This window comes from Mobula hypostoma, chromosome 21 (genome assembly GCF_963921235.1).
Source record: "Mobula hypostoma chromosome 21, sMobHyp1.1, whole genome shotgun sequence".
Taxonomy (NCBI): Eukaryota; Metazoa; Chordata; class Chondrichthyes; order Myliobatiformes; family Myliobatidae; genus Mobula; species Mobula hypostoma.
In genome coordinates, this window is record NC_086117.1 from 26,918,129 (window position 1) to 26,944,789 (window position 26,661).

The 26,661-nt window shown below is 46.5% G+C and overlaps 1 protein-coding gene across 1 annotated transcript in view; it reads right to left on the reverse strand.

Annotated features, from left to right (window-relative positions):
- The window catches only part of LOC134359906 (neurogenic locus notch homolog protein 1-like), a 99,782-nt gene that overhangs the window by 50,433 nt on the left and 22,688 nt on the right, over positions 1–26,661 (reverse strand). Inside the window, exons 3-4 of the mRNA XM_063073737.1 lie at positions 10,276–10,541; positions 8,787–9,125 (exon numbers count right to left, since the gene is read on the reverse strand). Of these exons, the coding sequence (XP_062929807.1) occupies positions 8,787–9,125; positions 10,276–10,541 (605 nt within the window). The remainder of the gene's footprint in view (positions 1–8,786; positions 9,126–10,275; positions 10,542–26,661) is intronic.

The following is a 26,661-nucleotide window of genomic DNA, read 5'->3' on the forward strand; positions in this document are numbered from 1 at the left end:
CTATTAACTATACAGCAATGGCACTAACCACAGAGACACAGCAAAAACCTTTCAGGTTACTGTGAAATCTCAGTCCATTTAATAACGTTCATTTAGGAAAGGGAATTTGCTGTCCTTTCCTGAACATAACTTATCCTTTTTTGAAGTGCCTCAGTGAACAATCTGGTCACGTTAACAGGAATGGGCTACTAATGTCGACCTTTCCAGCAACGCCCATTTCCTGTAAAATAATTAATTAAAAGACTTAGACAAAGGAACATAGTTTGTGGTTGTGCATTTTGCTGAACAGTTTTGATGTAATTTGTCTTTTCCTGTTTCAGACTACCTTGTGCTTTCCAGTCATCTGCAGCTGTATGTTAGTTTGTGTGGTATACATGTGGGTATGTGTCTGCCTATCTGTGTGTGTGAGTGTGTGTGTGTGTGTGTGTCTTTCTGTCTCTTTAACATAGTGTGTCTGTCTGTTTGTTTGTCCATCTCTGAGTAGTTAACAGTGACTCCCTGTGTGTGTGTGTGTTAATGACAAACCCATACAAAACAGATTTACTATTTTATGAACGAGAATTAAAAATATAAAAAAATAATAATTTATGCATGTCACTGCAAAACAGGAAACTGTACTCTGCAGGGCTCAGAAACAGGAAGTCAACTTGTCAAAGCCCAAATTTCCTGCAGCTTACATACTTAACCCCTGATGGCAATGTTCTGACAACCCCTACTTGTTCTATCCTCCAACCTGCAGAAATTATTCCAGAATTTGCAGGATTTTGAATGGTAATAACCAATATACTTCCTATTAAAGTCGCAGAGTAACACTCACAAAATGCTGGAGGAATTCAGCAAGTCAGGCAAAATCTGTAGGAAGGAATAAAGAGTCAACATTTCGGGCAGAGACCCTTCACCAAGACTGCCTCTCCCTTTTTCCTTTTTTTCCATTCCTCATTCTAGTTACCCTCTCACCCCTCATCCTCCTATCCCCTTCCAGCTACTTACTGCATTCTCCTCCCCCTCACCTGGCTTCACCTATCACCCACCAGCTTGTATTCTTCCCATCTCCACTTCCTTGTTCTGGTTTCTACCCCCTTTCTCTCCAGTCCTGATGAAGGGCCTCGGCCTGAATATACTGGTTACTCCCCCTCCCCTTCACATTCGATGCTGCCTGACCTGCTGAGAACGACAGGGAAAAGGAACTTAAATTGACTTTTATGATGGAGGACTGGATGCGGATATTGAAGTTGGTTAACTCTTCTTCAATTTGTGCTAGCCATTCATTGATTCAATTTAAAATTGTACATCGTTATCGTTTGACAAAGGAGCGACTTTCTAAAATCTTTCCTAATGTTGATAGTCATTGTGATAGATGTAAAACTGAGATAGCTACACTGACACATATGTTTTGGTCTTGTTCTATATTGGAACAGTTCTGGAAGTCGGTTTTCTCAACAATTTCTAAAGCACTTAAAATTAATTTACAACCTAATAAATTAACTGTGCTCTTTGGAATAGTTCCTCAAAATATTCAAGGTATCTCTGTGTCTGACCAACATGTTATTGCATTTGTTACATTGATAGCTAGGAAGGCCATTTTGTTGAAGTGGAAGGATACATCGGCTCTCTCAAGTGATGCTATGTCTTAGTTTGGAGAAAATTAGAAGTTGAACCTTTGAACCTTTATTTGATTTTGAGAAAAGATGGGGCTCATTTGCTCGTTATTATCATTTGAGTTAATTGATATAATTTTTCCACGATCTAATTGTAAACTCTTTTAGTATATTTTCTTTTCTTGCTGGTGGTTTGATGTTTATTTTTAGAAGCTTTTTGTATGACGCGTGGCTCCGGGGTTGTACACCTAATGGGTTTTCTTTTTTTTTCTCACTTTTCTGCTCAGGTTTTTTTTGTTATCACAAAATTTTGTTTTCAATCTTTAAGGTAATGGTTTTTTTTGAGGCATTGTAAGTGTTGTTACTTCGATGTACTCATGTTATTTTTCCTATATATACAAGAAAAAGATTTGAAAAGAAAGACCTGCTGAGAACCTCTGGAATTTTGAGTGTATTCAAGGCTTCCAGCATTTCTTGTGGCTATTATTGTCTTGTGCATTTGGTATATCAACAGAGGACAAAGTTCCAGATATCTCCCTTCCCCACCCACAGGAACATGAGGAACACACTCAGCCACTTTATCCAGTTCTGCCATTCAATGGAACCGGGCTGATTATCTCATCATTCCAATAACCTGCCTGACTCCATTTACAATCATAGGGAGAAACATCATGGAGGCAGCCACCAAGATGGCCATCAGCCACTAATCCCATTGGTTATTCTCTGCACCTTCCCAAACCCCCAGAGTCCGCCACTCAGCTACCTACGAATAATTGAATGTGGGAGATTTCTATTTGAGGAACCCAGAGCGTCCGGAGGAATCCATCATGCTCTTAGGGAGAAGGTACAAACCGGATCGTCCGGAGGAATCCCACAGGGACACAGAGAAATTGTACAAACCAGATCATCCGGAGGAATCCCACACGGACACAGAGAGAATGAACAAACCTGATCATCCGGAGGAATCCCACACAGACACAGAGGGAACGTACAAACTGGATCATCTGGACGAATCCCACACAGACACAGAGGGAATGTACAAACCGGATCATCTGGACGAATCCCACATGCTCTCAGGGAGAAGGTACAAACCGGATCGTCCAGAGGAATCCCACACGGACACAGAGGGAATGAACAAACTGGATCTCCCGGAGGAATCCCACACAGACACAGAGAGAATGAACAAACCAGATCATCTGGAGGAATCCCACACGGACACAGAGACATTGAACAAACCGGATCATCCAGAGGAATCCCACACCGACACAGAGGGATTGTACAAACTGGATCGTCTGGATGAATCCCACACGGACACAGAGAGAATGAACAAACTGGATCTCCTGGACAAATCCCACACGGACACAGAGAGAATAAACAAACTGGATCGTCCGGAGGAATCCCACACAGACACAGAGAGAATGAACAAACCGGATCATCTGGAGGAATCCCACATGGACACAAACAGGATGAACAAACCGGATCTCCCAGACGAATCCCACACGGGCACAGAGAGATTGTACAAACCAGATCGTCCAGAGGAATCCCATACGGACACAGAGAGATTGAACAAACTGGATCTCCCGGAGGAATCACACATAGACACAGAGAGATTGTACAAACCGGATCATCCGGGGGAATCCCACACGGACACAGAGAGATTGAACAAACTGGATCTCCCGGAGGAATCCCACACAGACACAAAGGGAATGAACAAACTGCATCTCCAGGAGGAATCCCACACGGACACAGAGACATTGAACAAACTGGATCATCTGGAGGAATCCCACACAGACAGAGGGATTGTACAAACCGGATCGTCTGGACGAATCCCACACGGACACAGAGAGATTGTACAAACCGGATCATCCGGGGGAATCCCACACGGACACAGAGAGAATGAACAAACTGGATCTCCCACAGGAATCCCACACAGACACAGACAGAATGAACAAACCGGATCGTCCGGAGGAATCCCACACAGACACAAACAGGATGAACAAACCGGATCTCCCAGACGAATCCCACATAGACACAGAGAGATTGTACAAACCGGATCGTCCGGAGGAATCCCATACGGACACAGAGAGAATGAACAAACCAGATCGTCCGGAGGAATCCCACATGGACACAGAGACATTGAACAAACCGGATCATCCGGAGGAATCCCACACAGACACAGAGGGAATGTACAAACCGGATCATCTGGAGGAATCCCACTCTGACACAGAGGGAATGTACAAACCGGATCGTCGGGACGAATCCCACATGCCCTCAGGGAGAAGGTACAAACCGGATCGTCCAGAGGAATCCCACACGGACACAGAGGGAATGAACAAACCAGATCGTTCGGAGGAATCCCACACGGACACAGAGAGAAAGAACAAACTGGATCGTCCGGAGGAATCCCACACGGACACAGAGACATTGAACAAACCCGATCGTCCGGAGAAATCCCACACAGACACAAACAGCACGAACAAACTGGATCTCCCAGACGAATCCCAGATGGACACAGAGAGATTGTACAAACCCGATCGTCCAGAGGAATGCCACTCGGACACAGAGAGAATGAACAAACTAGATCGTCCGCAGGAATCCCACATGGACACAGAGATATCGAACAAACCGGATCATCCGGAGGAATCCCACACCGACACAGAGGGAATGTACAAACCAGATCGTCTGGAGGAATCCCACACGGACACAGAGAGAATGAACAAACTGGATCTCCTGGACAAATCCCACACAGACACAGAGAGATTGTACAAACCAGATCGTCCAGAGAAATCCCACACAGACACAGACGGAATGAACAAACCGGATTGTCTGGAGGAATCCCACACGGACACAAACAGGATGAACAAACTGGATCTCCCAGACGAATCCCACACGGACACAGAGAGATTGTGCAAACCAGATCGTCCAGAGGAATCCCATACGGACACAGAGAGATTGAACAAACTGGATCTCCCGGAGGAATCACACATAGACACAGAGAGATTGTACAAACCGGATCATCCGGGGGAATCCCACACGGACACAGAGGGAATGAACAAACTGGATCTCCCGGAGGAATCCCACACAGACACAGAGGGAATAAACAAACCCGATCGTCTGGAGGAATCCCACACAGACACAAACAGAATGAACAAACCGGATCATCTGGACGATTCCCACATGCCCTCAGGGAGAAGGTACAAACCGGATCGTCCAGAGGAATCCCACACGGACACAGAGGGAATGAACAAACTGGATCGTCCAGAGGAATCCCACATGGACACAGAGACATTGAACAAACCGGATCGTCCAGAGGAATCCCACACAGACAGAGGGATTGTACAAACCGGATCGTCTGGACGAATCCCACACGGACACAGAGAGAATGAACAAACTGGATCTCCTGGACAAATCCCACACGGACACAGAGAGATTGTACAAACCGGATCGTCCAGAGGAATCCCACACAGACACAGAGGGAATGTACAAACCGGATCGTCTGGACGAATCCCACATGCCCTCAGGGAGAAGGTACAAACCGGATCGTCCAGAGGAATCCCACACGGACACAGACGGAATGAACAAACCGGATTGTCTGAAGGAGTCCCACACAGACACAAACAGGATGAACAAACCGGATCTCCCAGACGAATCCCATACGGACACAGAAAGATTGGACAAACCAGATCGTCCGGAGGAATCCCACACGGACACAGAGAGATTGAACAAACTGGATCTCCCGGAGGAATCCCACATAGACACAGAGGGAATGAACAAACCGGATCGTCCGGAGGAATCCCACATAGACACAAACAGGATGAACAAACCGGATCTCCCAGACGAATCCCACATGGACACAGAGAGATTGTACAAACCAGATCGTCCGGAGGAATCCCACACGGACACAGAGACATTGAATAAACTGGATCGTCTGGAGGAATCCCACACAGACAGAGGAATTGTACAAACCGGATTGTCCGGAGGAATCCCACACGGACACAAACAGGATGAACAAACCGGATCTCCCAGACGAATCCCACACGGACACAGAGAGATTGGACAAACCAGATTGTCCGGAGAAATCCCACATGGACACAGAGAGATTGAACAAACTGGATCTCCCGAAGGAATCCCACACGGTTATGGAGAGAACGTACAAACTCCTTACAGACAGCGGTGGGGTTCTGAACCTGGGTCAGTGGCGTTGCAATAGCGTTACACTGTGTGACCGTGCCATCCTAATGTTAAACATAAATATAAATGTCACGGTATACAACCCTATTCAAAATTACCAGCCCTCAGAGGAGGCAACTTCACTCTTTAATCTATAAATTTCCCTCTAACCCAGATTTTCCTCGTGGACAGTCATCCTGGTTGGAACCCGAAGACATCTGAACTTCAAATGATGAAAATTACTTCAACAAAACTTTTATGTGATAAAAAGAAACCTTTATTTCAATGCTGATAAAGACTATAAAATGATAAAGGCAGTTTGTTTATAAATAGTGACACGTTGGACGGTACTTCACACAGAGTTGTTATCAAACTAAACCTGTCCCTGAGTCATATCAGGAGATGTTCAGGGAGTGAGGTGGTGAAAGAATTCAGTTTATGAGGGTGTTAGAATGAAGACGGAGGTTTAGGGAGGGAATTCCAGAGTTTAGATTCTTGGCAGCTGAAAGCACACGGTCATTGGTAGTGCAATTAAAACCATCAGTAGGAGTACACAGAGTTATCAGATGGGCTTTTGACTGAAAGAGGCTCAGGACAAATCCACCTGATTGTTGGAATTCAATCAGCAAAAGTTCCGAGTGAGCGGGACTTGAGGAGATAGCGGCAGCAGACTGTTGTCTGAAATGAAGCTAGCTTGGGGTTAGAACAGGAGAGGAAGCCAACAGTAGCACTGGAAGAATGATGTAGCCGAGAGGTAATGTAGTCGCACTATGCGCAGACTGGCTATGAAGAGCCACTGAGCGGCATACACTGCATGGAAGGGGGCAGAAACTAGGATAAGAAAGTGGGGGGAGAGGAAGGAGTACAAGCTGGCAGATGACTTATGAAACCAGGTGAGGGCAAGGCGGTTGTCTGTCTTCCATGGCCCACCATCCTCTCCTAGTCGATTCCTTCTTTTTCAGCCTATCCCCTCCCAGCTCCCTCCTTCATCCCCACCCCCCACCAGAGCAGCCGGAGGAAACTCACACAGCATTGTGCTGACCACTACACTACCATGTCATGGTATCCACAATGCTTCCTATGAATTACATATAAATTTTCAAACACCTAGATCTTCGCACTCACACTCCAGACACCCAAAACGATTGATAATCACCACTGACTCCGGGCTGCATTCATACATATGCACACTTCTCAGGTCAATGGGGTGTTTTTGGTTTGCAATCGACCCCAGTCTGCAGCTCCAAGAACACCATTGTTCTGAGCTACATTTTAAACCCAATCTACAAACCATATTCAGATCTGAAGACTAGTTGCTGTTGAAATTAATATTTACTATGCACCATAACCCCAGAATTCATCCGAGCAGCTTGCAGACAGGCAGAGGAAGGGTGTGCAGAGAAAATTATGGACGATTTGATGGATGGAACAAAAATAAAGGAACAATTTCCATCAGCTGGGGGGTTGGAAATGAGAGGGTCAAGATATGCTTAGGAGTTTTCTGTTATCTCTCTATTGTTATAGTCATAGTCATAGTCATACTTGATCTGTCATCTACAGCTTGAACTGATGGTGGAAGCAAGTTTAACAATAACAACAGGATTGTGTAAAAACTGGAAGGGAAGAAAATTGTATAAGGAAAGGCAGGGAGATTGGGATGATTTATCACAGAGGGCAAGGCGACTCCTTTTGTGTTGCAAGAGAATAAGAAAAAGATTGTAAAAGAAAAGTTTATTTTGTATAAAACCCATATTTTGGCTAAGTTCAAAGTGATGGGAGTCAGCAGATCACACACAAAGATATTATTAAAACTCCAGGTTCTAAATTAAGGAAGGGAGATTTCCTTTCCTGACTGAGTACAACAAGCAGTTCTTAGACTGGATGGCCTAATGCTGATGTGAGCAGGACTCGGGATTTTAAGCCAAGGTCAAAGAGGGGGAGGGGGGGTAAGGGGATGTGTCAGGGGCAGATTGAGAGTGTAGGAGAGAGCAGCGTCCCCAGATACTCACTCCTCTCACCAGTCTATAGTGCCTATGTCTGCAGCTGGACAAGGTCCAGGAAGCTGCTGCCCAGATGTTTCCTCTAAGATTAACAGCTTCAATCACAGTACCCTGGGAGAGTGACACAATGAGCCCCTCTCGTCCAACAGCTGAGTGCTCCGCTCTGCATCTCTCCATCCCAACTCCACACCCTCCCCCACCGGTCTCACTCTAAACAGGACGAGAGTCTAGAATAGTAAATATTTCCCAGCCTTCCATCTTCTATGCTATATATAACCCCCAAATCCTTCAATTAGTTTTCAACTTGGAGTTCACTCCAAGTGTGGAGGCTTTGCCAGGTTTATGTGTGGATCTCTGGGAATTCATATACATTTGATAGCATCAGAGCATTGACTTTAATGGAATAACTCTTGAAGGCTGATGTTACTTTATTACATGCTTCGTGTGAAATGAATTTCAGGAGATCTATATATAATCCTGCCCCAAATTCTCAATGGCATCCTTGCCAATAAAGCTATCTAGGTTATATACAAAAGCCACTTGAACCATGTTGGCCGGTGGTGTAGTGGCATCCACACCGGACTTCGAAGTGAGTGGTCCCGGTTCATCCGGGACCATTCACTTTCCATCTGTGCTGGGCTGAGTGTCGAGCTAGCAAAAATGCTAAAGAAACAGCAAAGTTGCTGCCTGATGCACCACAAAGCACAGAAAGGAACAAGAACAACTTGATTAAAGATGAGACTAGAAATCACAGTGCACCCATATGATCTATAAAAACTCCTCATCCTGTGATTGGATTTCACCTTTAAACCTGTTCCTTGTATCCACTAATCTGAATATAAACCAGCAGGTAACACACCTGTGGAAGTGTTATTCTACATAAGTATTGACCAAACCACTCAATTACATCTCAAGTACCCATTATCGTCCACACAACCCAGTCCCTCCAGTGAGTTGCATCATGCATTTGAACACATGAGCAGGTACAGAAGTCATAAACAGGGAGTGAGCCACCTACCTGGGAGGCAGGTGCAGTCATAGAGCGCGTCACCAAGTGGGCGGCAGGTGCCTCCGTTCTGGCAGGGCGAGGGGGAGCAGGGCACGTAGACATTCTCACAGTGGCGACCAGTGTACTCCGGAGGGCAGGAGCACTGGTACGAGCCGATCTCGTTGAGACAGGTGCCACCGTTCCGGCAGAGTGAGGGGCTGATTGCACACTCGTTGACGTCCTGCTTGCAGATGGGGCCATGGAATCCGGAGGTGCATCTGCAGATATAATGGCCTTCGAATGCAACGCACTGCCCTCCGTTGGCACAGGGATTGGAGGCACACGGGTCCGCCTGCTGGCACTGCTTACCTAGGCACCAGTGTAAAGCAACCATTCAGTACAACAGTGGATGACACAGCAAGAAAAGAGTATGCAAACAAGGCCCCCCTTTCCTCTCACAGTTTATGCATCATCCTCCTTCCACACACAGAATTCCCCACCAGTGACTCCACTTCCGACTGAATCACTCCTCACACTCTGAACCCTCAGGGCCCGCTAAGTAAAGGAGGCCACTCAGCCCCTTGACTCTGTGCCAGCTTTCAATTCCACCACTGTATTATAACTTCATTGTCCCAATGAGATTCTAGAATTCTTCAGATCCTCCCACAACAAAACCCCACATGTTTCCAACGACTCCTAGCCTCAAGAGTATCTGGGGAAGAATTACAACTTTTCACAAATATCACAAATTCCTAGAACAATTCAGCTCCAAGTTTAAGCTTTTCACTCCTCAATCAGGAATTTCCCCATGAGAGGGAATTGTTTCTCTCTCTCTCTGTCTATCTTCTCAGCCCGTGTATAACACATTGGAGCAGAATGAGGGAAGTCAGCCCATTGACTTTGCTCTGGCATTCCCTTTTAACTCCATTCTCCTGCCTTCTCCCAGTAACCTTTGACACCCTTATGAGTGAAGAACATACCATCTGCTGCTTTATAAATACCTAGTGACTAGGCCTCCACAGCCTTCTGTGGCAATAAATTTCCACAGACTCACTACTCTCATCCTCATCCCTGTTCTAAATGGAACATCCTTCTATTCTGAGGCTGTGCCGTCTGGTCCTAGACTCTCCCACTATTGGAAACACCCTCTCCACGTCCACTCTTTTCAATATTCAGTAGGTTTCAATGAGATCCTCTCTCATTGCTCTAAATTCCAGTGAGTACTGGAAATGCTCAAATGCTCTTCATGTGTGAACACTTTCATTACAGGGATCATTCTTGTACACCTCCTCTGGACCTTCTTTTTCCCTGCTATGATCCTGCCATAGGGACTTTCAGACTCCACAAAGAATCTATCCTTTCATGTACTGGAAATAGTCCATCAGTGTCCCATTGAACTCAGCCCTAGTGAAGGGCATTGTGTGTGGTACCCATCTCCCGTGAGGGTCAGTGTTAGTGGATACCACCCGCCCCCCATCCCGCCATTCCAAGACATGGATTTGAACGAGCTGCAACATACCTGCCCAGCCTGGTGGGCACCGGCACTTGTACTCCCGCAGGCTGGTCGTCAGCTGGCAGCTGCCCCCGTTGCGGCAGGGGTTGCTGAGGCACGCGTTGTCGACGGGTGTGAGGCAGAGGCGGTCGGTGAAGCCCAGCTTGCACGTGCACCTGTAGTCGATGGTCTGGCCGTTGACGATGGGACTGCAGGTGCCCTCGTTCTTGCAGGGTGAACTAAGGCAGGGATTGTGGAACTGACAGCGATCTCCCAGATACCCCAGGCTGCACCTGAAGGGGAAAATGAAACCTCTTCATTACTGCCCATAGCAGACACAGGGCACTCTACTGGACACAAAGGCGGATCAATACTTTGCTTCGAGGCTTTTAAACCCCCCAAGGGGCTTTACACGAGGGTGGACACCAGCACATACATTCAGGTAGCTCAGAGATAGATCTCAAATTTCATCGCAGAGGGGCAGGAATCAGAGGGAGATGTGGATCAGGAGGGATGTAAAGGTGGGCAGGGTTCTTTGCAGGAGGAATGATGCGAGGAGCTCGTGGAAAGTGGATGGTGTGGAGAAAGAGGTGGCAGAAAGGAGTGAGGTCACTCACCTTGCAAAACCAACCTGGTCAGAACAATGTAAATCTGCTTTCCTGCTGCACTTCAGAAGTCTATCACTGAACAAACAGCTACCGCCAACAGTCTGTGCTCATTAACATTTATCACCCCCCCCCCCCGCCGAATCAGATTTCCCTCAAAACTTCACCTGCCTACCAGGTTGCTTCTGTTCGCCCTGCTCGATCCTTGTCCCCTTCTCTTAATTCCACCTTTGATGAACTGCTACAGAAGCACAGTGAAGCGTATCCTAACTGGTCGCATCACAGCCTGGTATGCAAACACCAATGGCCAAGAACGGCAAAAGCTACAGAAAGTGATGGACACAGCCCAGCCCATCACAGGCAAAGCCCTCCCCACCACTGAGCACATTTACAAGGAGCACTGCCACAAGAAAGCAGCGTCCATCATCAAAGACCCCAGCATCCAGGCCAGGGTCTCTTCACACTACTACCACCAGGCAGAAGATACTGGAGCCTTAGGTCTCACAGCATCACGTTCAAGAACAGTTATTACCTGACAACCATCCTGAACCGGAGTGGATAATTTCACCCAACACAATTCTGGGCTGATTCTACAACCTACACACTCACTTTCAAGGACTCTTTACAACTCATGATCTCAGTGTTTTTTTTTATTTCTACAGTTTGTCTTCTTTTGCACATTAGCTGTTGGTCAGTTTTCCGTAAGTTTTATTATATTTTTTTGTCTTGTAAATGCCTGCAAGAGAATTCATCTCAAGGTAGTGTAAGGTAACATACAGTTAATACCTTGATAATAAATTTAATTTTGAACTTTGACTCTTCTTTCCAGGTTATACATGATATGACTGTCTACACCTCCCTGATGGAGTCTCCTACCAGTGCACAACCAGAGTTCACCCAGACACTTCCTGCAGCCGTCCATCACACTGGATGGCTGCCTCTCATAGGATGCTATTTTACTACTGGATGTGAATCTTTGTGTTGCCCAGCCTTCTTCCTGACCCACCAGAATTCACTATCTTCATTGTTATCTGTCTGGGTCCACCCTTGGCTGCAATCACCTTATATTTTAGAGTATAAAAATACCAATGGCCATTCCAATGCACCAAGTCCTGCTCACTCACACCCTGGCAGCCAGTTCATTGACAATTGTGATCCTCGAACCCTTCCATGACAGTGCGTCACCCTATTCCTGCAAACTCCTCCACAATATCGATGAAGAAATCATGGGCCTCTAACCTGCACATTAATGTAGATAGTCCGAGTGGAAACAGAGCAGTGAGAATACTATAAAGCCTGTTTTCAATCTTTTTGCACTCCTTATTTAATTTATGTAACATCTTGGTTCACATTTTTACTGTTATGCTGCAGGTATTTCATTTAGCAGTTCTGTAAGAGCAGTCTGCTCTGCAGTCAGCCTGTTTGGGTTACTGTTGAAGATAAGGGATGATGAGGAATGTGTGTCATCTAATCAGTGTGGTGGAACTGGGGTGGGGGGAGGTTTTTGGTGAGGGACACTAAGACTGGTCTTGGGGCTTTTGTTCGGTGGGTGATGAAGAGAGAAGGTGCTGGAGAGAACCGGTCGTAGGATTCACCTCAGAGCGGGACTGTGATTCGATGGAGCCAGGTGTGGAGATCGATTGAGGATCGGTGAATATCGGTGAAGGGTTGAGCTCCAGTTTGTGCACATTCGACTGTTTAATTAAAATGGGCCCTTTTCTTTTTGTTTTTCTTTACTAACCCTTTAGTTAAGATTCATCAATATAATTCCTTTAATCGTATGCAGTATACTGTCTGTATTTCATGGCACTAATTTGTAACGGTAGCAGATTACACAGCGTCCACACAAACCGGGGTTTGGGGTGTGAGAGCCGTCTCAATCTCACGTGTTTGGCGGAACCGGAGTGTGTCTTCCTCAGACTTACTCAGCCAAGGAAACTGGGGCTTTTATATTATATATATATGTACCTCTTACTGTAGTTTAGTTTTTGTCATTATGTATTGCAATGTCCTGCTGCCACAAGACAACACATTTCACAACATATGCCAGTAATGTTAAACCTGATACTGAATCCCCATTTGCACAAGAGATTCTGGAGATGTTGAAAATCTTGAGCAACCCCACAAAATGCTGGAGGAACTCAGCAAGTCAGGCAGCACCTATGGTGGTGGATAAATAGCTGACTCTGCTTTGAGTTCTGGCTTCTGCCCCTCTTCCCCCCCAACTTCCTTTCCAGTCCTGATGAAGGCTCAAGGCCCCAAACATCAGCTGCTTTTCCCCTTCGGTGGATGCTGCCTGATCTGCTGAGTTCGTCCGGAGATCCAGGTTCGATTCTGACCTCGGATGCTGTCTGTCTGGCGTTTACTTGGGTTTCTTCTGCATGCTCCAATTTCTTCACCCATTCCTGACTTGTAGGTGGGCAGGTTAATTGTAAATTGTCTCTAGTGAAGGGCAGAATCTGGGGGCAGTTTATGAGAATAAAAGATAGGATTTCTGTAAATGGGTTGTTGATGGGCAGCACTGATTTGGTCGGCTGAAGAGAGGAAACAAAATTCAGTCCTGCCTCACATACAACCATGCCTTTTTTGCATGAAAAACCCCAAACACAAACACCCAATGTTGGCTCGAAGGTGAAATCAAATCGTTTGGCAACGTCCACCACCCGACCTTCACTCTCCACCTATGCCCACTACTCCGCCACATTCACCCATGGCTGATGGCTTATCTTTAAATGCAGCCTTCAAGAGAAACAATGACGTGTTGGGAGCTGGGTGTGAAAGGCGGCCCCTTTTCAAACCATCTGTTACCAAAGACCAACAGAATGTAACACACTGGCTGCTAAAGGACAAAAGGAAAATTGAGAGAGGGAGGTCTTGAGTTTATAGCTGTTTGATTTTATTACTTGATGGAGGATTTGTTGATGAAGAGAGAGAGAGAGAGAGAGAGAGAGAGAGGAGGAGAGATAGAGGGGGACGGACAAAGAAGGGAGAGGGAGAAAGAAGGGAGAGGGAGAAAGAAGGGAGAGGGAGAAAGAGAGAGAGGGAGGGAGAGAGAGAGTAGATAGAGAGAGAGGGAAAGAGAGAGATATATAGAGAGGGAGAGAGGTAGTGAGAGACAGTGAGAGCAAGACATACAGAGAGGGAGAAAGAGAGAGGTGGATAGGGAGAAGAGAGAGGGAGGGAGAGGGAGAAAGAGATATAGAGAGGGAGAGACAGAGGGGGGCAAGGAAGAGAGAGATGACTGTCTCCATCTGTCAGTGATGTCATTTCAGACCTCCTGATGTGGTGAAATCCCTCCCACTTCCTCCTTCTGTTTCCTTTAATGAAACCTCTGTCCAGACATGATCTGATGTTGTAAGAGCTACAAGAGGCAGGTTTTTCTCGGGCCCCCTGCTGCCATGGATATATGTCAACCAATGTATTCCCCCCTGGCCCCCCCACCTTCCCACAATTCCCACACTCAAGCCACATAGGCTGTAAGGTGGGAAAAACATAGCAACCATTACACACAGCAAGATCCCACAGCCAGGTAATGTCACCAAACCTCTCCCAGTCTAAATTCTATTTCAGTCTTCTAAGTTCCTCTTTTCTGTTTTTGTATTAGTCCTTTGCAACGAGGTAAACGTAGGTCCTCAAGAGGATGGAGAAAATAATTATGGGGTCATTTCCTTAAGGAGTTTGATTAAAGGCTTTGGTGGGTGGATAGAGATACACTATTACAATGAACGTGGTGAGTCATAGAGTCATAAAGTACTACAGCATGGAAACAGGCCCTTCAGCCCATCTAATCCATGATTGGCGTCCTCTCAAACAATAACGAGGCCTACAGGAAAGAAGTCAACTCTCTGACACAGTGGTGTTCAGAAAACAATCTCTCTCTCAATGTCGCGAAAACAAAGGAGCTGGTTGTGGATTACAAGAGGAATGGAGACAGGCTAACCCCTTTTGACATCAATGGATATGAGAGGGTGAGAGGTTGAGAGGGTAAACAGCTTCAATTTCCTCAACACCCACATCGCCGAAGACCTGACGTGGTCTGTACACACCAGCTGTGTGGTGAAAAAGGCAAAACAGCCCCTCTTTCACCTCAGACGGTTGAGGAAGTTTGGTATGGGCCCCCAAATTCTAAGAACTTTCTACAGGGGCACAATTGAGAGCATCCTGACTGGCTGCATCACTGCCTGGTATGGGAACTGTACTTCCCACAATCGCAGGACTCTGCAGAGAGTGGTGCGGACAGCCCAGCGCATCTGTAGTTGTGAACTTCCCATGATTCAGGACATTTACAAAGACAGGTGTCAAAAAAGGGCCCGAAGAATCATTAGGGACCCGAGTCACCCCAACCACAATCTATTCTAGCTGCTACTATCCGGGAAATGGTATCGCAGCATAAAACCCAGGACCAACAGGCTCCGGGACAGCTTCTTCCACCAGGCCATCAGACTGATGAACTCACACTGATCTGAGTATACTCCATATTACATTGACTGTTCTATTTATTATAAATTACTATGACTGCACATGGCACATTTAGACAGAGATGTAACATAAAGATTTTTACTCCTCACGTATGTGAAGGATGTAAGAAATAAAGTCAATGCAGTTCATTTCTCCCTAGTCCCATTGATCCACACTTGGACCACAGGCCTCCATACTCCTTCCAAACATTTACCTCTCCAAACTTCCCCAAAGTGTTGAAATCGAGCCTGCCTCCACCACTTCCACTTGGCAGCTCATTTCACACTCTGACCACCCCCCGAGGGAAGACATTCCCCCTCATGTTCCCCTTAAACATTTCACCTTTCACCCTTAACCCATGACCTCTCATTCTAACGAGGGTAGATTAAGGTTAAGGGTTCTGGAACAGAGCGAGGAAACATTTCTCCACATTGAGGGCCATGGATCTCCTGCTCCTAAACGCACGAGGTTACAGGGATCAAAGAAACATTTAAAAGCCGAGGCTCAATAATTTATCTTGGCCCAAGTCTAAGGGTTAGAGAGACAAAGTAGGCAAATGGAAATGGCATGCAGATAGCCAGGTTCTAAATGAGCAGCTGAACAAAGTTTTCATTCTATATGTTTATTTATCTATCTATCTGTTTATTTATTTATTGGTTTGTTTAGTGACACAGTACAGAGTAGACCCTTCCGGCCCGTCAAGCCACGTCATCCCAGTGACCCCAATTTAACCCTATCTAAACATGGGGCAATTTACAACAACCTGTTAACCTACTCAGTATGTCTTTGGGCTGTGTCACAGCACCCTGGAAAGCCCACGCATTCCACGGGGAAGATGTACAGAGACTCCTTACTGCAACTGAACTCTGAACTCTGGAACGCCCTGAGCTGTGATCGCATCGTACTAACCGTGGCGTCCAAAACTTGAAGGGTTGAATGGTCTCCTGTTGAGACCACTTTTCCAGTGCTGAGGAATCAAGTTGGTGCAGAATGGACAGGGTCCGGAAATGGGAGAGAGAATAATCTTCACACAATTCATTGTCAATATTTTCAGAGAGGCAACTGTGGTCTCACTGGGCTGCAGGTTTTACCCTTTGACAACACAGCTGCCATCTTCTCTTGCTTTTTCTTGAATAGCACGACATATAGAGAACAAAAATGAAGCAGATTTCACAAAGAAATTCCCATGTGCTAGTGAGCGGCAGGTGTGGAGAATGAGAAGGTGATAGAGAAGGGAGAAAATTCAAGAGCGAGTGAGAGAGAGATGGAGATCATGGGAGAGAAGGAGAAAGAGGGAGAGAGGCAAAAGAAGCAGAAAGAGACAAAGAGAAATCAAAAAAGAAAGAGAAGACAGAGAGAAAGGCAAGACAAAAGGGGGGAGAGCGACAATGGATGCCGAGAGACTCGGAGAGGATGGGCAGGAAGAATTGCATCACCTGCTCACTGTGAGCTGGGCTTCAGTGCCTGTTGAGAGGCAGGTGCGCATGGTAATGAGGAAAGCAGCTGCCGAGGCTTCCCCGTCAGGGCAGCGGCCTGCAGGGGAGAAGACCGACAAAAGCAACAGGAGAACGGAGAGAAAGGGAATGCTCGGAGCTGGCTGTGAATGCATGGGGCTCTCCGGTTCATCTAATCATGGTGGCCCTGTGTTTCCCAGGCTCCCAGGAAGTGCTAGGTCCAAGCAAGGGCCTACAGCCTGTCTGTGCTACACAGTAGGGGTTAGAGGCCAGGATGCAGGAGAGAGGACTGGGCTCCATGCCGTACTCTGCATGTGTATCCAAGTAACCAGGACTATAAACTCGCACCTAACTTGAAGTCTCAATCCTGGCACGTTCTTTGTCCCACCAGCTCCTACTGATCCTGAAAGTCCCTCCATGCCAGACCCCAGGTGCTAAAGGTAAATATTCAATCCCTTTCACACCCTACGACCTCTCACTTCACGGACACATGCAAGCAGTTAAAAATACCCAGGGAACACACAGCCAACAGAATTTCGCGTTTACTCAATACACTGACAAAGATGTGTTAAAAAGCCTGGTGACACTCTCGAAATTAACCCAGGCAACCAGCTACAGACCATGGTACCATGGCTCTGGACCCCATATCTCAGTGCAAGCATTCATAAAACCCGCTTATTTTCAATCTGTGACTGCAAGAAGCGTCATTCCTCAAATAATACTTTTCACATGGCAAAAACATCATAGGGCGGTTTACAGAACTGCTAATATGAGCCATGTAGTGACACAAAGGAACAGATAACAAAAGAAGTAAGAAACTAGTTGAGTGCAGCATAAAAAGTAGAACAGTACAGTACAGCAGAGTACAGGCCTCTCGGCCCTCAATATTGTGCCAACCTTTTACCCACACCAAGATCAATCTAGAGCAGGGGTTTCCTGATCCCTTCGCTTGATGATATTAATCAATGGCACAAGAAAGGTTGGGAACCTCTGATCTATGTGTCTATCTGATAAGAGTCTCTTAAATCTGTCTGTTATATCTGCCTTTACCAACACCCCTTGCAGTGCGTCCAACACAGTTACCACTCTCAGTGTAAAAAAAGTATGCCTTCTCTTATTATCTATTGTCACTCTGGGAAAAGGCCGCTGGCTGTCCATTCTATCAATGCCTCTTATCGTCTTATACACCTCTATCAAGTCGCCTCTCATCTTCCTTCGCTCCAAAGGGAAAAGCTCCAGCTCACACCACCAGTCCAGAAGGAAAAGAGTCAGTGGGGATTGGGGGAGGGGAGCTGCGGAGTTTAGGGTCTTGCCCGTTGAAGGCATCACCTCTGGTGGTGAAGAGATTAAAATGGGTGGTGGGCAGCAGGAGGCCAGAGCTGTGAGAGGCTAGGGATCCCCGCAAGTGATTACAGGAACTGTGAGGGTCGAGGCCTTGGACAGATGAAAGTAAAGGAATGAAATTTTAACAGTGAGACGTTGCTTAAATGGGATGAGGTGAAGGTCAGTTAACACAGAGATGTCAGGTGAATGGGACGGTGCTTTTTGAGATCTGGATGATTTCACAATTGTAGGGAATATGAAGATGTCAGCTGATCAGGGATGAGTTGGCGTGGGCATGCTCAAACGCAGTAACTACCTGCATCAGAACTTCAGCAGCTAATGTGTTCAAGCAAGACCAGGTCACTTCCATAGTCAGGGACAGAATTCTCTCTTCCCAATGAGGGTGAAGGTCCATGGAACCTGAAATCCACAGAGGGTGTTTGTATGTGGGACCAGTCTCCCAGTGAGGGTCAGTGTGTGTGGGACCTGTCCCCCAGTGAGGGTCAGTGTGTGTGGGACCCGTCTCCCAGTGAGGGTCAGTATGTGTGGGAACTGTCCCCCAGTGAGGGTCAGTGTGTGTGGGACCCGTCCCCCAGTGAGGGTCAGTATGTGTGTGGGACCTGTCCCCAGTGAAGGTCAGTGTGTGTGGGACCCATCCCCCAGTGAGGGTCAGTGTGTGTGGGACCCGTTCTCCAGTGAGGGTCAGTGTGTGTGTGGGACCTGTCCCCCAGTGAGGGTTAGTGTGTGTGTGGGACCCATCCCCCAGTGAGGGTCAGTGTGTGTGTGTGGGACCTGTCCCCCAGTGATGGTCAGTGTGTGTGAGACCTGTCCCCCAGTGAGGGTCAGTGTGTGTGGGACCCATCCCCAGTGAGGGTCAGTGTGTGTGTGACTCGTCCCTCAGTGAGGGTCAGTGTGTGTGGGACCTGTCCCCCAGTGATGGTCAGTATGTGTGTGAGACCTGCCCCCAGTGAGGGTCAGTGTGTGTGGGACCCATCCCCAGTGAGGGTCAGTGTGTGTGGGACCCGCCCCCAGTGAGGGTCAGTGTATGTTGAACCTCTACCCAGTAGAAGTCAGTTCCATTTGAAGAGGAGACGGGATTTACAGTGCATCTATTTCTGGGCTGGGTGGGTTGCTGGGCAGTGACACACGTTGGGCCGGAAAGGCTCGTTCCGAGCTGTACCTCAAAATAAATATAAACACTAAAATATTGGAGTGGAATTCGGCCATTTGGCCCATTGCGTCTGTTCCACCGTTTTCAATCATGACCGATTTCTTTCTCAACCCCCATTCTCCCATCTTCTCCCCGCAACCCGTTTTAAATGGGTGGGGGTTTAGTGGTTAGCACAATCACTTCACAGCGCCAGAGATGGCCTTGCAGGGTTTGATTCCCGCCATTCTCTGTAAGGAGTTCGTACATCCTCCCCATGGCCGCGCTTGTCTCCTCCCGGCTACTCCAGTTTTTTCCCACATCCTGAAGGCATACGGGTTATAGTCAGTAATCTTCTTTAACCAAGCAAGGACCTTTGCCTTAGATATACCCAAAGACGTAGTATGTACAACCCTCCATGCTAAATGAATTCCACAGATTCATCACCCTCTGAATGAAGAAATTCTGCTTTATCCTGGAATATCTGCTTTATCCAGAATCCAGAAAATTTCAGGGAGGTCACCCCTTCATCCTTCTCAAAACTCCAGCCAATACAGGCCCAGATTCACTAAAACACTCTTTACACGTTAAGCCTTTTGTTCTGAGTTCATTCTTGTGCACCCCCTCTGGATCCCCTCCAGAGCCAGCACACCCCCTTTTTTAGACACGGGGCCCAGAATTACTGACAGCCCTATCTGCACCCACTATCGCAGCCCCAGGCACAGGCTGAAGCTCAGCTGTGAGGTCTCTGAGAACGGTGGTGGAACTCTCAGTCGAGTGCTGGAGGCTGTTGCTGGAATGTCACAGCGCATTTCTGAAGTAGGAACAAGCTGGCGATTCAGAGGAAACCCGCTCCACAAGTGCCGTTACATTCAGCGACTTAAAAAGGACGTTTTTTAAAAAAAAACACAGACAACAGTGTCTGGGACAGATGGCTCTGTGATCTTTGATCCTAGTCTGAATGTTAAGCTTGACACTCGGTTTCTCCTCCTCCCAGATTGTGCCGACTGCCATCTGCCACACATGAGCGTTGCAGGGGTGGATGTGAGGCTCCCAGCTACAAAAAGGAGGTCACGTCTTGCTAATGAATATCTTCAGAAATGTAGATTATTTAGCTTTGCCTCTCTTCATTCCATCATCTCTCTCACTTCCCTCCTCTTTCTCACACATTCCCTTCCCCCTTCATTTGCTTTCCCCTTCACTTCTCCCCTCTGCCTTCAGCTTTGCCCCTCCTTTCCCCTCCTTCTCCCTCTCTCTCACATACACACACACATCCCTGACCTATTCTTCTCACCTCCTCTCGCTCCCTCCTTCCCTATCTCCTGTCTCTCTCTCTCCCCATCTCCTTCTCTCAGATTCCTCAGAGGACTCTCATCAACTTTGAGGTAAATTCCCACGTCATGAACTTAACTCTGTGATGGCTTTTGAGGGATTGATAATTTGACACAACTCTGTCTGTTTACCACCAACCCCGACATACTTCTTTCCAAATCCTCCAGCATTTTGAGATTGATCCCCCGGCCTGTTTCCGTGTTGTTTACATGAGTAGCCAGCGGTATCGCCCCTCCCCCCACCCCACATCCCCTTTGTGTTCACTCTCTGAGGCAGCCTGTGTCAATGAAGTTGTGTTCATTATCACTGAAGCTTAATCAGGTGGAAAAGTTTCAGATTCCTGAAAGTTAATGGGGAACGAAAGCCTCAGCAGAGGCAGCCAGGCGGCAGGTGATGTGAAACACCTGCTCCCAGACGCAGGGCCCAGCAAGGCCTGCATGAGCCTAAAGCTTGGGACTATTCTAATCACCAGGTCAAACCTGGCCTCACCTTTTGTTGCACTGGTTACAGAACATAGGACATGAACAGTAAAACACAATCCAGGCCCTTCGGCCCACTATGCTGTGCTGACTTTTTAATCTATTTCAAAATCAATCTAGTCTTTCCCTCCTGCACAGCCCTCCATTTTTCTTTCATCCATGTTCCTACCTAAGAATCTCTAAAATGTCCCTAATGTATCTGCCTCTACCATCACCCTTGGCACACACACTGCTCCAAAAAACCCCACATCTGACATCCCCTGTATGTTCTGCCAATCATCTTAAAGTTATGCCCTCTCATATTAGCTGTTTCTGCTCTAGGAAAAAGGAGCTGGCTGTCCACTCTTCACATTTGATACACCTCTGTCAAGTTTTCTCTCATCCTCCATTGCTCCAAAATTCTCAGATGTTCCCCTTTTACAGTTAATGCTATCCTCTCTCTTTCTGGCTTCCACACTCAGTTCATTATCATGATCAGTAAACACACCCAGACACTTCTCTCCAGAATCCAGGCTTGGTGCAGCGCGAACAGTGACATTTTACCATCAAGCAAATGGCCTTGTATCAGAGAATATTCTTCAAAGTTCAAAGTAAATTTATTATCAAAGTGCATAGATTCACCATGTACAACCCTGAGATTCATTTTCTTGCAGGCATATACAGTATATCCAAGAATCACAATAGAATCAATGAAAGACTACACCCAACAGGACAAACAACCAATGTGCTAATACAATAATAATAATATTAATTAATTAGCAAGCAATAAATATGGAGAACGTGAGGTGAAGAGTCCTTGAAAATGAGTCTATAGGTTGTGGGTACAGATCAGTGACAGGGCAGGTGAAGTTGGGTAAAGTTATGCCCTCTGGTTCAAGAGCCTGATGATTGAAGGGTAATAACTGTTCCTGACCCTGATGGTATGGACCCTGAGGCTCCTGTACCTTCCACCCAACAGCAGCAGTGAGAAGAGAGCATGGCCTGGATGGTGGGGCTCCTTGATGATGGATGCTGATTTCCTACAACAGCAGTCCATGTAGATGTGCTCAATGATGGAGAGGGTTTTACACGTGACAGACTAGGCCATATCCACTACTGTTTGTAGGATTTTCCATTTGAGGGCATTGGTGTAACCAGTCAGTATACTCTCCACCACACATCTATAGATGCTTGTCAAAGTTTTAGATGTCGTGCCGAAACTTTGCAAACTTCTAAGGAAGTAAAGGTGCTGCCGTGCTTTCTTCGTAATGGCATTTCATGCTGGGCCCACGAATGATAACAATGAGGAATTTAAAGTTGCTGACCTTTTCAACCTCTGATGCCCTGAAGAGGACTGACTCATGGACCTCTGATTTCCTCCTCCTGAATCAATAACCAGTTCTTTGTTCTTGCTGACACTGAGGGAGAGGTTGTTGTTTTCACTCTCCCCCCATATGCTGATTTAACACCACCTTTCATTCAGCTAACAGTGGTGTGGTTAGCAAACTTAAAAATGGCATTGGAGCTGTGCTTAGCCTTACAGTCGTAACTATAAAGCGAGTAGAGCAGGAGACTAACCACACAGCCTTGTGGTGCACCTTACCTGATGGAGATTGTGGTGATGCTGTTGCCAATCTGACTGACTGGGCTCTGCAAAGGAGGAAATCGATGATCCAATTGCACACAGAAGTATTGAGGCCAAGGTCTCAAAACACAAAGCACAAAAGGAGGCTACTTGGCTCATTATGTCCTTCCTGGTCTCAGAGCTACATGACCCAATCTCACCTACTATTTACCCTCAGGAGAACATAATCAAAGACCCCACCCACCCCGACATTTCTCCCCTCCCTTCTCCATTCGGGCAGAAGATATAAAAGCTGAAAGCACATCCCAGCAGACTCAAAGACAGCTTCCATTCTGCAGTTATAAGACTATTGAACAGTCCCCATGTACAATAAGCTGAACTCTTGACCTCACTGCCTACCTCATCATGGACCTTGTACCGTATTGTCTGCCTGCACTGTACTTCCTCTACAACTGTAACACTTTATTCTGTATTTTGTCATTACTTTCCTCCTTTACGAGGTACCCCAATGTACTGACACTCACTACCCCAATGTACTGACACTCACTACCCCAATGTACTGACACTCACTACCCCAATGTACTGATATTCTACCCTAATGGACTGACACTCTACCCCAATGTACTGACACTCACTACCCCAATGTACTGACACTCACTACCCCAATGTACTGATATTCTACTCTAATGAACTGACACTCTACCCCAATGTACTGACACTCACTACCCCAATGTACTGACACTCACTACCGCAATGTACTGACACTCACTACCCCAATGTACTGATATTCTACCCTAATGGACTGACACTCTACCCCAATGTACTGACACTCTACCCCAATGTACTGACACTCACTACCCCAATGTACTGATATTCTACCCTAATGGACTGATATTCTACTCTAATGAACTGACACTCTACCCCAATGTACTGACACTCACTACCCCAATGTACTGACACTCACTACCGCAATGTACTGACACTCACTACCCCAATGTACTGATATTCTACCCTAATGGACTGACACTCTACCCCAATGTACTGACACTCTACCCCAATGTACTGACACTCACTACCCCAATGTACTGATATTCTACCCTAATGGACTGACACTCTACCCCAATGTACTGACACTCACTATCCCAATGTACTGATACTCACTACCCCAATGTACCTATATTAACTATCCCAATGTACTGATACTCTACCTCAATGTACTGACACTCTACCCCAATGTACTGATACTCACTATCCCAATGTAGTGATACACTACCCCAATGTACAGGTGTCCCCCGCTTTTCGAACGTTTGCTTTATGAAACCTCATTGTTATGAAAGACCTACATCAGTTACCTGTTTTCACTAACAGAAGGTGTTTTCACTGTTACGAAAAAAGGCAGCGCACGAAAAAAGCAGCGTGCGCCCGGAGCAGCCAAGCTCCTCCCTCGGAACTGCATTCTAGCCAGCATTGCTTAAACACGTGCCTGTGAGCAGCCATTAGCAAGGTATCTAAGTTCTAAGGTATCAGAAAAGTCTAAGAGAGCTCGTAAGGGTGTTACACTTAGCGTAAAGCTAGACATAATTAAGCGTTTCGATCGTGGTGAACGAAGTAAGGACAAAGTGAGTTTGGCTTGTGGAAGTTGACAAAGATGATGTTGAAGAGGTTTTGGCATCCCATGACCAAGAACTGATAAATGAAGAGCTGATGCAATTGGAAGAGGAAAGGATAACAATCGAAACCGAATGCAGTAGCGAACAGACCGAAAGTGAAGTCGTCCAGGAACTGAATGTGAAACAACTGTGTGAGATTTTTGCTGCGATGATTGCAGAAAAGTACGACTTTAATTTTGAAAGGGTACATCGGTTTAGGGCATATTTGCAAGATGGTTTGAGTGCTTACAAAGAACTGTATGATAGAAAAATGCGCGAGGCTAAGCAGTCAAGAATACTGTAGTTTTTCAAGCCTTCCATATCAGTCACAGCAGATGACGAACCCTGACCTTCGACATCGAGGCAGGCAGACATAGAAGAAGATGACCTGCCTGCCCTAATGGAAACAGACAATGATGAGATGACACCCCAGTGTACCACCACCCCAACATCCGGGCCACGGACCAACACATTGCTGCGAAGAATGCAGTGGTAGCCGGGACGCACCCAGCACATCTTTAAGAAAAAAAGCCGAAATAAACAAGCTAATTAATTAGGTGCCGCCCAGCACGTAAATGTCGGCCCAGATCAGAGGTGATTGCCAATTGCGTCGCCTCTGATCTGGGCTGACACTTACGTGCCGAGCGGCACCTAATTAATTAGCTTGTTTATTTCGGCTTTTTACTTAAAAATGTGCTGGGTGCATCCTGGCTACCGCTGCATACTTCACGGATCGGTATCAGTCGGCGGCCTGGAGGTCGGGATCCACTGCACCACCCCAACCTCTGACGACTCAGCCTAACACACCATCATCAGTGTGCTTGGTGCTGCATCCCAATTCCGGTAAATGATACCACACTGTACATACATTATTTCTACTTTATACAGGCTGTGTATTTTTACGTGTTATTTGGTATGATTTGGCAGATTCATAGCTTAAAGGTCACTGGAGTGAGTGTTTCTGCCAAGAGCGCTTGCACCGTGTTTCTGCCGAGAGCGCTTGCGTGAGATTTTCGCTACGGAGAACAGTGCGGCAATGATTGTAGAAAAGTATTTCTACTTTATATAGGCTGTGTATTTATCATATCATTCCTGCTTTTACTATATGTTACTGCTATTTTAGGTTTTATGTGCTATTTGGCATGATTTGGTAGGTTATTTTTTGGGTCTGCGAACGCTCACAAATTTTTCCCATATAAATAAATGGTACTTGCTTCTTCGCTTTACGACATTCCGGCTTATGAACTGTTTCATAGGAACGCTGTACTTTCGGATGGCGGGGGAAACCTGTACTGACACTCACTACCCCAATGTACTGACACTTACTACCCCAATGTACTGATACTCACTACCCCAATGTACTGATACTCTACCCCAATATACTGATACTCACTACCCCAATGTACTGATACTGTACCCCAATGTACTGATACTCACTACCCCAATGTACTGACACTCTACCCCAATGTACTGACACTCTATCCCAATGTACTGATACACAATGTATTAGGCTGCTGGGGTGCCATGGAGTAGGGCCAGAATGTCCTACTCCATGCTGTATCATTGAATAAAAAAATAAACATGATGAAATGATCTCTATTGATGGCATGTAAGATAAACTTTCACCGTGCATGTGACCATAGTAAACGAATATATAAATTTTGTTGCAATTCACCTTCCAGCACAAGACCATTGGCTGATGGTTACAATTCTGCAGGTTTAAACGTGATGGGAGTTTCTACCTCTCCCACTCTGATGGGTGATGAGGTCCAGACCCCCAACCAGTCTCTGGATGCAAAAATTATGAGAATACACATCACCATCCTGCGGCTTTAGAGACAGAAGCACGCTAGGAGAGTGTGGGGGCATACAGCTCTGAATGGGTTATCTTCCCGGGAGCTCTGCCGCCCAGCTCTAACATAGGGCAGAAGGAACAGCAGCAACTCAGCTCGCTCCCACACTATCTCTCTCTCCTTCTGCAGAGAGTCACTGACAGGAGATAAGGCCGAGTGGAAAAACTTACCGCCACCTGCAGATTGAGGATATCTCTCTGAAGGGAGCGGGTGAGCAAACTGACGTAGCCTGGAGGGTGTATGCAGAATTCTGATATTGGCATATTCCGTTCCAGCTTCCCTCTCTTCCCCAGCCTTTACACCTGGCTGGGAACTTTGCATTGTCCAATCCATGCTGTAACCCTCTGGGAACACTCAGTGCAACTAGAGACAGGGACAGTTTCACCGTGACATACCTATCCTGGAGATCCTGGTGGGGCAGCACCTTTTCACCATATTCATCCTATCCTGTGAGCACCTGATAGGGAAAGCCTGACACCTCACCTAAACTATATCCACTCATATACTTGAAGGAACGCAGGAGAAACATACATGTGGTTTTAAATGCAT